Source organism: Engraulis encrasicolus, chromosome 15, assembly GCF_034702125.1.
Source record: "Engraulis encrasicolus isolate BLACKSEA-1 chromosome 15, IST_EnEncr_1.0, whole genome shotgun sequence".
Lineage (NCBI taxonomy): Eukaryota > Metazoa > Chordata > Actinopteri > Clupeiformes > Engraulidae > Engraulis > Engraulis encrasicolus.
Window position 1 is genome coordinate 33,724,090 of NC_085871.1, and position 13,158 is coordinate 33,737,247.

Consider the following 13,158-nt stretch of genomic DNA (forward strand, 5'->3'; position numbering starts at 1 on the left):
TACATGATGTCAAGCACGTAAGCACAGACTCACCCATACTTTCACACTATGTACATTTTGTAGTTTTATCAATCTGGTCAAGCAGACTACCCTTGCTTCATCTCTGCTGAGGACTATATTAACATTTTCAGCTAAGTATAATGCCATGTAATAACAATGTAATGCATTACCAACATGAAATATTGTATATGACATGGTAGACAATTTTTTTCCCAGGGGCACCCCTTCTAGGATGTCTTCAAATCACTCAAGGAACATGTGTACCGAATGATATGCTTCTATCCAGCGCGTAACGATTTCTCGGCTTAGAGCCCCTACTACCAGGAGTCATTGTCACCAACATCGACACCCCAGCAGTGAAGACCAGTAGTGAAGCCCTTGGACCCCAGCACACTAACATGGTATCTCTCTGGGTTGTCTGGAGCTCTGGGTATGTGCTCTGTGTATGCAAGTTAAGTGAGATCCTCAGAGATGACTAGGCTGGAATAGGCTGTGTTTGGGTCCATAATCATTGGATTTGCAGGGACAAGCAAAAACATGGCATATCATAGAAACGTGGCATATCTGAGACATTAAAGCAGAAGGCCTACTGTAAATACAGTACATATAGTGCATGAATATCCCCAGAACATATATGGCATGACCCCCCCCCCCCCCCCCAAGTGCGCCACTCCACTCAAATTTGAATGTATAACTTAAATCCAGTGCTATGATGGTGGTGATATATAGGTTGTCCATAAAAAAGTATCACGTCTATCATATTTACATAAAGTAGGCATTTATTAAAATTCTGTCATGTTTTGTCACAGCCGAGTAATAAACTGATGTCTAAAGCATAGGAGACTACGGTCTATGCTGAGAGACCAACAGTCACTAAAAGTGAATACAGCAGCCATTGAACGTGAATGCACAGGAATTTCACTTGAATGTGAAAAAAACTCACGAAAATGGACAAGTTTGGGAATGGGGAACACAAGAAAATAATAAAATTCTGATAATAATGAACATGTCAAAATGGCTGGACATTTATCCAGGCCATAGCCAACCTAGTTGTTTCAAACAAGACACATAGTATATAACCATGCAGAACTATGCAGCCCTTCACATGTGAGGGCAGAGGTCACAGTTCCTTGGGCTCTATCTTGAGCCCACCAATGAGAACCTAAGGCAGGGGTGTCAAACTCAAATTGACTGAAGGCCCATTGGTGTATTTGGGCCAACTGTAATCAGTGTTGCCAGATGTATGATAATTATTGTATTTGTACTAGACCTATGATTTTTGGCCCAGGCCCGAGCCCGAACCCGAACCCGAGCCAATTTCGGGTCGGGTCGGGCCTGAAATGTCACTCATTACGTTCGGGTAGGGTCGGGTTCGGCTTCTCTATCGTTGACAGTTTTTTTATTTTTTTATTTTTTATTTTTTAAATAAATAAATAGGCTATGTAGGCTGTGCGTTAATAATATTCCACGTCAGTTGATAATCCAGCAGTGCAGTGCCTGCTGCTAGAATGCACGCGCTTTCCCTCGCCTCTCCCTCCCATCACAGTGCGCTGAGGCATTTCGGCCGTGTTTTGGCCACGAGAGACGCGTGGTCTGCAAAAAACAGAGGTCGCCTCATCAACCCGACACATACTGTAGCCTAATAAACTCTTGCAATGGCAATTCAAGAACTCCTTCATTCCTGTTCTGCTGCTCGCGTCGTTGTTCTTCTTTGTCTCGCTGTCTCTCTCTGTGAAAGTGCCGCGCTAGATTTTTAAGGTCGTACTGCTGCTGTGGCTTATGGCCCAATGATCAGCCGGTCAAAATGACGGACGCCCTTAAAATTTTCCGCCAACTCTTAAAAAAAGCGTCAATGATGGATTATCGCTTAATGTAACCTCTGTGCACTGCAGTGCAGCATACACAGAAATATAAAAGATGGCCTGCATGTTTATACAGTCTATTTAACTTAGATTTCGTAACAAAATACTTTAATGGCTTTAATTTAAGGGCTTTGATTTGTTATCATAGATCACCCCTCCTTATAAATAAAATTTGAAATTTCGGGCTTCCCTCGGGCTCGGGCCTACACATCCAATAATTAGTCGGCCTCGGGCCGGGCCCGGCCCAATTCCCATGGGCCCATGTCGGTTCGGGCTTGGATTTTTTTACCCGTTCTTACCTCTGATTTGTACCATGCTTTTGTCAATTTTGACCTCCGTACGATCAAAAAAACAATGATGTACGATCATTTCAGTTTTTCAGTTCATTTTGATGCGTTGAAACAACAATTTGGACCTTGTACGATAATTTTGTCCCAAAAATCCAACAAAAACGATAATTTTGAGGTTTTGGAATGATAATTCAGCATTTTCCATCTGGCAACACTGACTGTAATACACATTTGAAATGATCTCGCAGGCCGAATAAAATGACTCCGCAGACCAGATTTGGCCCTCGGGCCTCAGTTTGACATCCCTGGCCTACAGTAAGGGTTAAAGCAAGAACACGTTTGTGAGGGGTCAAGATAAGCTTCCATAATGAACACTTGAACAATAATTCTCACTGGACCTGTAACACAAACTGAATGAGAAAGTCTATTCATTTCTGTGCTGCTGTATGCCTCATTCAGTAAGTATTAGTTAGACCAAGAGGTAATTATTTGTTCATTGTTGATCATCCTTTTCCCAATCAAGTGTAGCACACTGTGACCTTGACCATCAGCGCTATACAAACTGTGTGTGTAATGAACCAAATTTAAGGATTATTTGAGTTGAGCCTTTTCATAAGGCCATCATTAAACAGCTCACTACTTAGCCTTGCTGCTGCTTGAAAGAATGGTGACAACTTTGACTAAAATTTAAATGTATAATAATTTACTTTACATTCAGGCTATGTGGTATGGTATCATGCAGTTGGAGTAGGCCTACCTTTGTATTTAATTATTTGACCGACACCAAAACACAATTGTGCAGACTGACACATTTCTATAAATAACACCCTCACATGCACACATGTCCAGCTAAGTAGGCCTATACTAATGGTGTCGATGTCGACTAAAAAATTCAGTCACATCCCCCTGTGAGGGGCACGGAGCTTCACAAAAGACATTCCATTCCAAATCCCATCCAGGGTGCAATGCCAGGTTTTCAAGCAAGCCCTGAGGACCCCCCTTGGGTCCACGTCAACTGGCAGGGGAAAAGCAATGTCCAACCCACACAAGCTAAACTCTGACTTCACTTCAAACACAAAGCCAAATCCACCAGCACTTCTGCCAAATTGACGGGCCATGATGGAAAGCGATGCATGTTTCCTTGAGCAGAGCCTCACGTGTACGATATGCAATGGCATTTTCACTGACCCCGTGGTGATCAAGTGCAGCCACAGCTTCTGCCAGGACTGTCTGCGGCGGTACTGGAAGAACTTGGGAAAACTCCTGTGTCCCATCTGCAAAAAGGAATGTTCATCGGAGGAACCCACGCTAAGCCTCGCCTTCAAGAATCTTTGCGAGTCTGTAAGAACAAGGAGATATGAAGGACAGCCTGTTGTTCAGCAAGAACTGCACTGTCCTCTGCATGACGAGAAGGTGAAATTGTTCTGTTTGGAGGACAAGCAACTAATTTGTGTCATCTGCCACACATCCAAGATGCATAAGAAGCACACCTGCTCTCCCATCGAAGAGGCTGTAGAAGACTTAAAGGTGATTAAAATTATTTAATAGTATGCTATGAATAAAAGGTTGATATTTGTATCTTTACAATCTGTAGGTAAATAACTGTCCTAACATTCACACAATTTCTTATGCATGCATGTACGGCAATTCATTTTTTGGTGTTCTGTTTGTTCATTTGTCTGAACGCAGAAGGAAAGTAAAGGTGGTCTCTCGATTTTCCATGAAAGCTTGGATAATCTGAAGCAAAAAGAAGGTGAACTAAAAAACATCCTGACTTACATGCAGGTACGGTACAGTTCAGTACAGTTACAATAACCAACATTTCTGTGTGGCTATTGAGATAGATAACGTAAATAATGGCCCCTCTACTGTCTCTTCAGAACCAGGCTCTATATGCAGAACTTCACATAATTAAGGAGTTTGAGAAACTTCATACATTTCTCCATGAGCAAGAAGCAGAGAAGATTCAGATTCTGAGAGAGGAGAGAGAGCACAAAATAAAGCCAATGGAGGACAAAATGGAAAGACTTTGCAGAGAGATCAGCAGTTTGCAGGAAGCGATGGAGAAAATTGAAAAGGAAATGGAGACCAACAATGTCCTGGTTCTACAGGTACGGTAGTATTTCAGTAGTAAATTTGATTCACTTCATAACGTCAATATCTTCATAATGTCAATATCTTCAATACATTTAGTGTTTGTTGACCAAATATATACATATTTTAAGTTGATTTCATGAAGTCAGTTCATGAAGTTCATAATGTTCTCTACAGTACATGCATAGCGCAGTACCCTTTTACTCAGTTTTAAAGTATTGTAAATGGCTCTTGTCTTGTAATGACAATTCATAAACAACCATTTCTCTTTTTTCTTCTATTTTACAGACATACTATTCGAATCTACAAAGGTATGTTAATAACTGGCATAGTTACAACTATCTAACTAACTAGAGATAGGGCATTGCTAGGGCATATTGGTTAATATGTCTGGGCATTCCATTCCCATATTCGATTGTTACTTCCTTACTGGTCAGTCCCCCACCCCTCTCTCTTTCTCTTTCTCACACACACGCGCACACACACACACACACACACACACACACACACACACACACACACACACACACACACGCGCACACACACACACACACACACTCATTTCCTTCAAACGATTACTATAGACTTTAATGCTGTTATATAGAGGATATATTTACTTTCTTGGCATAATCATATCAATATTGACTGCCTGGGGGAGGAAATATACTGTTGACTCACAGTGGCCATTAACATCTTACAGGCTGGAGTGCACAAAGCCGCTGAGTAAGCCAGAGGATTTGACAGGCACCCTCATCGACATGGTCCAACACATATGCTTTTGGAAACACCAGCTGTGGAGACAGTCGTATAAACCGCAGAGTGAGTAGTTGTGAACAGGTGCACGTGTGAGGTTATTTATAGCTTAAAGAGGAGAAAAATCTGCACTCACGAGCTGAGTCTCCTGAGGATGGCTGAAGGGCTGAAACGCGTCTGCATGTGGACATGGTGGTATCTGATAAATAAATAATTAGGCTCAGCCAGATTTTTCTCCTCTTTAAGTTTGACCTTTTTTGCGCACCAAATGTTATTTGTTTTACTCTAGATCAATGTTTCCCAACCTTTTTTGTCTTGTACCCTAAACATTTTATATCACTTTCTCTATACCAGTGTAACTAATCTCCATACATTTGTTAAAATTACATTTTTCCAAGTACCCCCTGCAGTATGCTCGCGTACCCCTAGTGGTACACGTACCCCTGTTTGGGAAACACTGCTCTAGATGTTGAGCGCGGCCACTGCTATACTTGAAGGTTATTTGTATCAACATGATAAAGTGATGAGTCTGCGCACGTCAGTGTCAGTCAAATGAAACCGTACTTTTCAGACAAAAGTTGTGTGAACCTTATTTGCACTGCAACTGCAATGCGATCTGTTGCATGTACCCAAAAACGTCTAGTCCATTGTTTTGAGCAGGAGTCAAGTGTGCTCCCATATGCTACATTGAATTTTCTCATTCTATTCTCCTACTAAAAAAGCATTGAACAAAAAGGGCAACAGCCAATGTCTGCTTTAACGTCTCAGCTGTTAACTATGATTTTGCTTGTCTGTGCAGATCCCATGCTTCTTGACCCAAACACGGCCTCTCCCAAACTCATCGTATCTGAGGACCTCACTGCACTTTCACACACTGAGGAGGAAGAGCAGAAACGTCCAGACAACCCAGAGAGACTCCATATCGGTGTGCTGGGGTCCAAGGGCTTCACTACTGGTCTTCACTGCTGGGATGTCGATGTTGGTGACAATGACTCCTGGGCCCTTGGCGTAGTGAAGCAGTCAGCCCAAAACAAGAGAGGAAAGGCAATGCAGCTAGAGGATGACCTATGGAGCATCTACTACATGGATGGGAAGTATTGTGCCGGCACCACGGCATGGACCGAGCTCACAGTGGACCAGCAACCCCGAATTATTCGAATTTCATTGAACTGTGAACGTGGGGAGTTATCTTTTTTGGACTTGGATGCAATTGCTCCTTTGTACACCTTCACCAATGTCTCCAAGGAGGCGCTTTTTCCTTACTTCAATACTACAAGTTCAATATGTCCACTACGCCTCTGCTTTCCAAAACATGCATGTGATTTAATTGCGAATGATTGACTGGATTACTGAAATATTGTTGCTGTTGTTAGTTTTCAGCCAAAAGGGAATTTTACGAATGAAGTAGTGGTTTGGTTAAAAAGAGAGACATGCTGCATTCGAGGGTACCTGTGTTATAGTACATTTTGAAAGAATATAATATAAGTAATTTCCTAATGTTGTCTTACACACTGTATCAACGTATAAAGTCTGCTGCCAACTTTATGGTGACACTGTCTAGCTAGGTCATTTAAAATAAGGGTTATATTTAGGAATTTGTTATAGACCGATAAAACAGCAATGCAAGCAACATATGGCATCACGTGTCCCCACCACGTGTCCCACCTTTTTCAACTTGTGACCCATGTGAAGTTTTCACAAACGTTCAGGGTACACCTCTGACTCAATAATCAATACCATTTACAGTAATAGCCTACATTCAACAGCAACACACACACACACACACACACAAATAATTATTTTGATAATGAAAATAAGGGGGTAACAGTTTGAGAATGACTGATCTACACTGCTAAAATGAAAAGTTCCCCAATAAACCTTCAGTTTGTTACTACAGTATGTAGAGGAACCTCTAAAAGTTCTCTAAAGAACCTAAAAGATCTCAGAGGATCTATCATTTGAGACAAATTTGTTCCTGAGGTTTTCTTCAAGGTTCCCCAAAGAACCCAGAGATCCAAAGGTTCTTTAAGGAACCCTTTGATTGTCACCCTAAAGGTTCTTCTTTGGGACCTTGGGATCCTTCCCAGAACTTTTACGTTCTTCAGAGAGCTGTTCATGTTCGTCTGTGAACATTTAGGTACCCCCACAACACAACTAAAAGTTCTGTGAAGAGCCTTCAATTTTTTTCAGTGTAGGCTACGGTACATGTTTTATGCTACCCTCTGATATTGCTAGTTACAGCTTCACTGCATAGTTTTCATCTTTGGCTGCCTCACAGGTTGGAAGCAGAGTGGTGGAGAAAAATACATACTGGGCCGCACCTCTCAACTACCTTAGTGCTGTTATGACTCGAGAATGGTAGCATAGAAAATTCTGAATTTGATAAACCATTCAAACATTGGAAACATTTGAAGATGGAAAAACTATTTGTATTGCTTTGATCAATTTCTGTAGTGTATACATGTAGGCCTATGTAGTAGCAGGGGCTGTTCACTCACGGAACTTCCTGTTAGCCACAATTGGCTAACCCTAACCACGGGACAGTGCAAAATGAATGGGTGTCAATGGAGTTTTTTACCATTATATTTTTTGTGATTTTTAATAATTTTTTGTCCTGAAATATTAATATTAAGTTCGAAGCTAGAAATAATAAGACCCCATTTGAGTAGCGTTTCGATTATTTTGCGCCACTAGATTATTATATACTGGGTCACAAAGCTCAATTTTTATGGGGCCAAACCCATAAACATTAGCACGATGCTAGCGAGTACAGGTTGAAATCTTCTAACCAGCTGTAAAACTACACACCTGAACGATTTGTCAATACAGCCTATTGTTAAACAACAGTCATAGTGCTTACCAGGAATGTTTTGTTGATAATATTTGTGACTGGAAATGGCAGTAGCAATGTATTTAGCATGGGTTCCCCTTTCCATTCCATACATTTCCCACATGAAGGACTGGCCTACGCTCGTTACTGCAGAATGCATGCAAAGCTAACTGGCTACAATGGGAACCAATGAGACTGAGCCTTCTCCCCTGTGTTCTAATTTCTCTGGTAGTAGTCATGTATTCAGTATGTTGTCATGTGTCCACGGAAGGTGAATCTCTCATGACATCTAGTGAAGATGTGAAGTGTATAAAAATGAGATGAAGGGACATGTGTTACTGTACTGATAATAACTGTTTTTTTTATTATTACTTTGTGATTAAAAGTGTTTCCTTTTTTTCAACACCAAAATGTGACACTGAAATGTCTCTAAATCAATTAACTTTGGGGTGCTGTTGTGCTAAGGCACAAATTCACATAGGCCTATGGGCTTGAGATTCAGGCAAAGATGGTCAATATGGTAGACCAAGATTAATCAAACCACGCCTCAATGATGCAAAGGAGTGGTTCCCAACCTATGGGTCGGGACCCCCCTTATGGGTCGCCAAAGATCCACAGGGGGTCGCGGAGCCCTCTTGATTTTAAGGGGTTTCATTTTAAATATATATAGCCCGTGTTGAATAAATGACAAAGCATTTAACTAATAAATGCATAGAAGCAACAATGCTACATTAAACATTTATTCTATATTTGACCAAAGACTAATTGAGGAATAAAAGAACTAGAATTAGTTTTCGTAGGAAACAGAGGGCATTTTGTGTCTACCTCTCGTGCGGGCACTCGCATGGTTGGGTCACCAAAGCTTACAATAGTAAAAACATGGGTCCCTTAAGAAAAAGGTTGGGAACCACTGATGCAAAGGAGTGGGCTGTTCTCCTAAGGGGGTGTGATCCCTTTTTCTGTGGCATTTACTGGTGGCTTGCATTAGATGTGCGCTACCACCATCTTGCTAAGGGAACTCATTCATTCTCAACCTCTGCTGGTCTCCTAAAGGGAGGCTGGCTACTGTATTTACAAAAGGTTTCCAGCTTAGTTTTAAAGTGATACTGTCCCATTTTTGGGAATAATCTTATTTTACACCTCGCCTTGAGTTAAATAATAGGGTTTTACCGTTCTCATGTACTGGCAACCGTTCTCGGGGTATGGCAGTGCAAATTTTACCTCCATGCTAGCAGTTAACATTGAGTCCTATGAGACCAGCTCGCGGCTAACTGGTCTCATAGGACTCAATGTTAACTGTTAGCTTGGAGGTAAAATTTGCACTGCCATAACTAGAAAACGGTTGAACAGTACAGGAGAACGGTAAAACCTTATTATTTAACTCAAGGGGAGGTGTAAAATAAGATTATTTTTTAAAAAATGGGACAGTATCACTTTAAGTAGAATAAGTACGCTACTGGAAAATAGCCTTCTGCAAGCATATAGTGACAAATTGTCCTTAGCATAAGAGTATTTAAAAGGAAAGATGTGGTCATGTAGGTCTGTGAGGTACATTGAGATTTTTAGTAATGCTGTATTAATAAAATGACACTGAATGAAAGTGAACATAATGCTTGACTCAAGCAATTATTTATCTCCCCAGTACACAAGCAATGTGTTGCTATGAAGTTTGGTGGTTGGTGGAAGTGTTGGGTCAGCATAGTGGCAGATGTGTTGGATCAAACAACAGAGAGATACTTTATGTTAACCTTTTAATTCCTTACTGAAAGTCACAAGTCACACACAACTGAAACAAGTTTGACAACACAATGTCAATGCCTGTGGCTGTCCATTGGTATAATTCCAAGTTGACGATGTCAACAAACAATGACATTAGGGGCAGAGATGGAGAACAGAACAATTATTACATAGGCCTACAGAACATTATGCAGAGTTGTACATACAGTAGAAGGTAGCATAGAGAATACAGCTCTTCATAGGCATGCACATGTGCATAGTGGATATTTATGTTTACTTATTAGATTTTTAAAGGGACACTGTGTGAGATTTTTAGTTGTTTATTTCCAGAATTCATGCTGCCCATTCACTAATGTTACCTTTTTCATGAATACTTACCACCACCATCAAATTCTAAGTATTCATTATGACTGGAGAAATTGCACTTTTCATACATGAAAAGGGGGATTTTCTCCATGGTCCGCCATTTTGAATTTCCAAAAATAGCCATTTTTAGCTGCAAAAATGACTGTACTTGGACCATACTAGAAAATATTTGCTTATTACTTAGTAAACTTTCATGTAAAGATCAAATTTGGCAATAGGCAGCCCAGTTTCAATGAGCAGCATAGTTGCAGTACCTTTTTTGACCATTTCCTGCACAGTGTCCCTTTAAATAACAATTTTGGATTTAGTTACCGACTACGCCACCAGGGGGTGGCAAATCCCCACTAGAAAATGTAGTTAAACCACTAGCAACCAAGGGCACACATGTTCGGAAAAGAAAACTGAGAAGGGTTATAGATAACAACTCTCTTTATTTATTCTCAATTGGTTTTAGTAAACGCACACCGTGTGAGGTGCAACAACTGCCGTCGCACACTCAGAACTTCATGCAATACATTTAATGACACCAACGTTCCGGTTTACGCCTTCGTCAGGGTCATCTTACACACACACAAACAGCTGAGTGTCTTTTTACAACATAACATTGATTAGACAGGTGTTCATTGGGGGTGTGTCCAGTAGTGGTGTGGATCGGCACTGCTCACGATCCGCTTCGGGAGGATTCGATTCGATTCTATTCTACAATGCATTGCAATGCATTACATTTCTACTGAAAGCAAAGTAAATGTTTAATCAGTCATGATGGGGCAATACAAGTAGTCAGATACTGAGCAACAATTTATTGGCTGTTTTCTGTATCAGTCTGTATCAGTCTTGCAATGTTTTGAAATGCTTTTATTTAATTTAACATTCATTTGCTCCCGAAATATCCACGGAAGTAATGGAAACTTGAAAAATTGGCAGATCGATTCTGGAACTTGCCGGATCGATTCTGGATCGTCCATGCCCTGCATTGGATTGCATCGCCGAATCGATCATTGTTGACACCACTAGCGTCCCGGGAATCCTCAGTGCATCATAATATTCTCAATGCACATAAAAGCTCAGCATTTACTGGTGGAGGACAAACACACAGAGGAAGACCAATGGTGAGTTCTGAGGGTTGGAACACTTGTTCAGCCTACCCCATGGACGTTACCCGTAATCTTATTATTTCATTGGCACAGCAATCCACCCACGTAACAATAACAGAACACAGATAATTGTTTCCACTACACAAAGTTGATCACACTGGTGCCACCACAGGCACCCTACACTATATTACACTGCAAGCTAGCTAAACAGCACAGGGTTGGGTTGTCCGGCAGGAACAGGACTGTGACGCAACACCTTCAGCGTTGCAACTAGTCAGGTCAAGACCAATGCAACTACTTTCTGAGTTCCCGAAAATATGGGAACTCTTTTCACTTTGTTGGGAAGTAAACAACCACACGCAAACTAAGGGAGGCGGGTCAAACATGCTGTTTGGGAAATGTTGATTGTTATGCTCTTGGTCAGACCAAGTCTTGAAGAGATTTGAGCGTCGATGATGATCAGGCTATAGTGTGACATGCCCAGGCCCCAGACAGAATAAACAAAAAAGAACGACAAAAATAGACAACAAAAACAAAGAAGCAAGAACTTTCTCGTTAACATCATACAGAAATCATATAAAGAAAAGAAACTTGCTCCCGTGGATGCACACATTCAGCCACTCAAACTCTCACAACTAGCCACACACTATCCAATCAGTCATGCGCGCCCTTGGCGCAGAGTCGTTTCCGAACAGGCCAGGCCTCGCAGTGACTGAGAAAAACCCATGCAAACTTAATATGGTTAAGTTTGCATGGGTTTGTCTCCATCACTGCGACGTAGTGTCTGCATTTGAAGACACGATTGAATTCTCCAACTGGCATCCCCCCTTTGAGGGGAAAGCAAGCCGAAATAACTTATATGGTACATCGGCTAGCCTAAATGAACACAGTCCATGCTTCAGCCACGTGCTGAAACACCTGCCCCTTTACCTTCCTGGACAAAACATTTGTAAAGTTTTTTTTCCACAATGTACTTAATATAATATAATATAACATACAGTAATATAATTAATATAATATAATCTATCTAATTCAAGAAACCTCTGTCAGTAGCTATCTGAGATGAATTCATTGTGCCGTCGCTTGCTATGACACCTTGATCATTATGCAGAGGGAGATTGCTCCAAAATGTGGAAATACAAATCCCAATTCCCCTCGGATTCCACTGAAACACATATGTGTCTAACAATTAGCCCCTACCTATACATGTCACAAGATTTGCAACAGTGATTTCAAGTAGGTAATCTATCTAGTAATCTATCTAGTAATCTATCTAGTACCTATAAATTCTAGGTTATGTGCAGACATGATAGCAACTTTCATGTCTTTCAAGGAGCGCATTAGGAAGGCGCAGGGAAGGCTCCACAACATCCCAATTCTTTATTTTTTTAAAGAATTCTTAAAAAAAAAAATCTAATACGGTAGATCAAGAAACCTCTGTCTGTATCTCCGCTACAGTATGTCTATGGAACGCATAACTGCTTCAGCACAGCACAGTTGGAAGGTGACTTTGCAGTGGTATGGCGGGTTGCAGTGCAATGTGTCACGCCGTTTGGACATAAAATACTGAAGATATTAATTAAACTAATTTTCACTCATGGCATTTCTGCCGTCAACAACTTAATTGTTGAAGTCCGCCCCTGGCAGCTGACATCACCAGCTGATAGGGCAACCAACATTCAATTTTTGCACGAAAGCCCAACAGACACAAATCAGCTACACACACCTACAGTAGGCCTTCTAAACATTAAACACACATCGCATCTGACACAAGAAGCTTGGCTTTTTTCCAATTTATCTATAATCTAATAATTCAAGGAACATCTGTCTGCCCTGTTTGTTCCACGCACAACTGACCGCACCACTCCGTATATTAGTGAAACACATTTTCATTAGCCTACCTTTTGCCACTCCACACCTGCTACAAAACCAAACATTCCCTGCTACACAGGCTCCATGCTTTAAAAACTGATCCGCTGACTGCTAAACTTGCTCTCTCCTTCCTTTCGCTGACTGACAGCCTACCCGTCGCCTTCAAATTTCACTAGTTTTCACTTCACTATGTCAATTCACATGCGCTTCAAGACAAACAAAATGCCATAAGTAGGCTATCTATAGGCCAATGGCCACAA

General features: G+C 41.1%; 2 protein-coding genes across 2 annotated transcripts; both read left to right on the forward strand.

Annotated features, from left to right (window-relative positions):
• Positions 1-3,271: 3,271 nt before the first annotated feature.
• On the forward strand, positions 3,272-3,697 carry LOC134464243 (E3 ubiquitin-protein ligase TRIM41-like). The gene has a single exon (XM_063217718.1). It carries the CDS (start codon positions 3,272-3,274, stop codon positions 3,695-3,697), a length of 426 nt encoding a protein of 141 aa, XP_063073788.1.
• A 549-nt stretch (positions 3,698-4,246) lies between these two features.
• Positions 4,247-6,340, forward strand: LOC134464244 (zinc-binding protein A33-like). The gene is made up of 3 exons (XM_063217719.1): positions 4,247-4,263; positions 4,947-5,065; positions 5,799-6,340. Exons 1-3 carry the CDS (start codon positions 4,247-4,249, stop codon positions 6,338-6,340), a joined length of 678 nt encoding a protein of 225 aa, XP_063073789.1.
• The last annotated feature ends 6,818 nt before the right edge of the window (positions 6,341-13,158 follow it).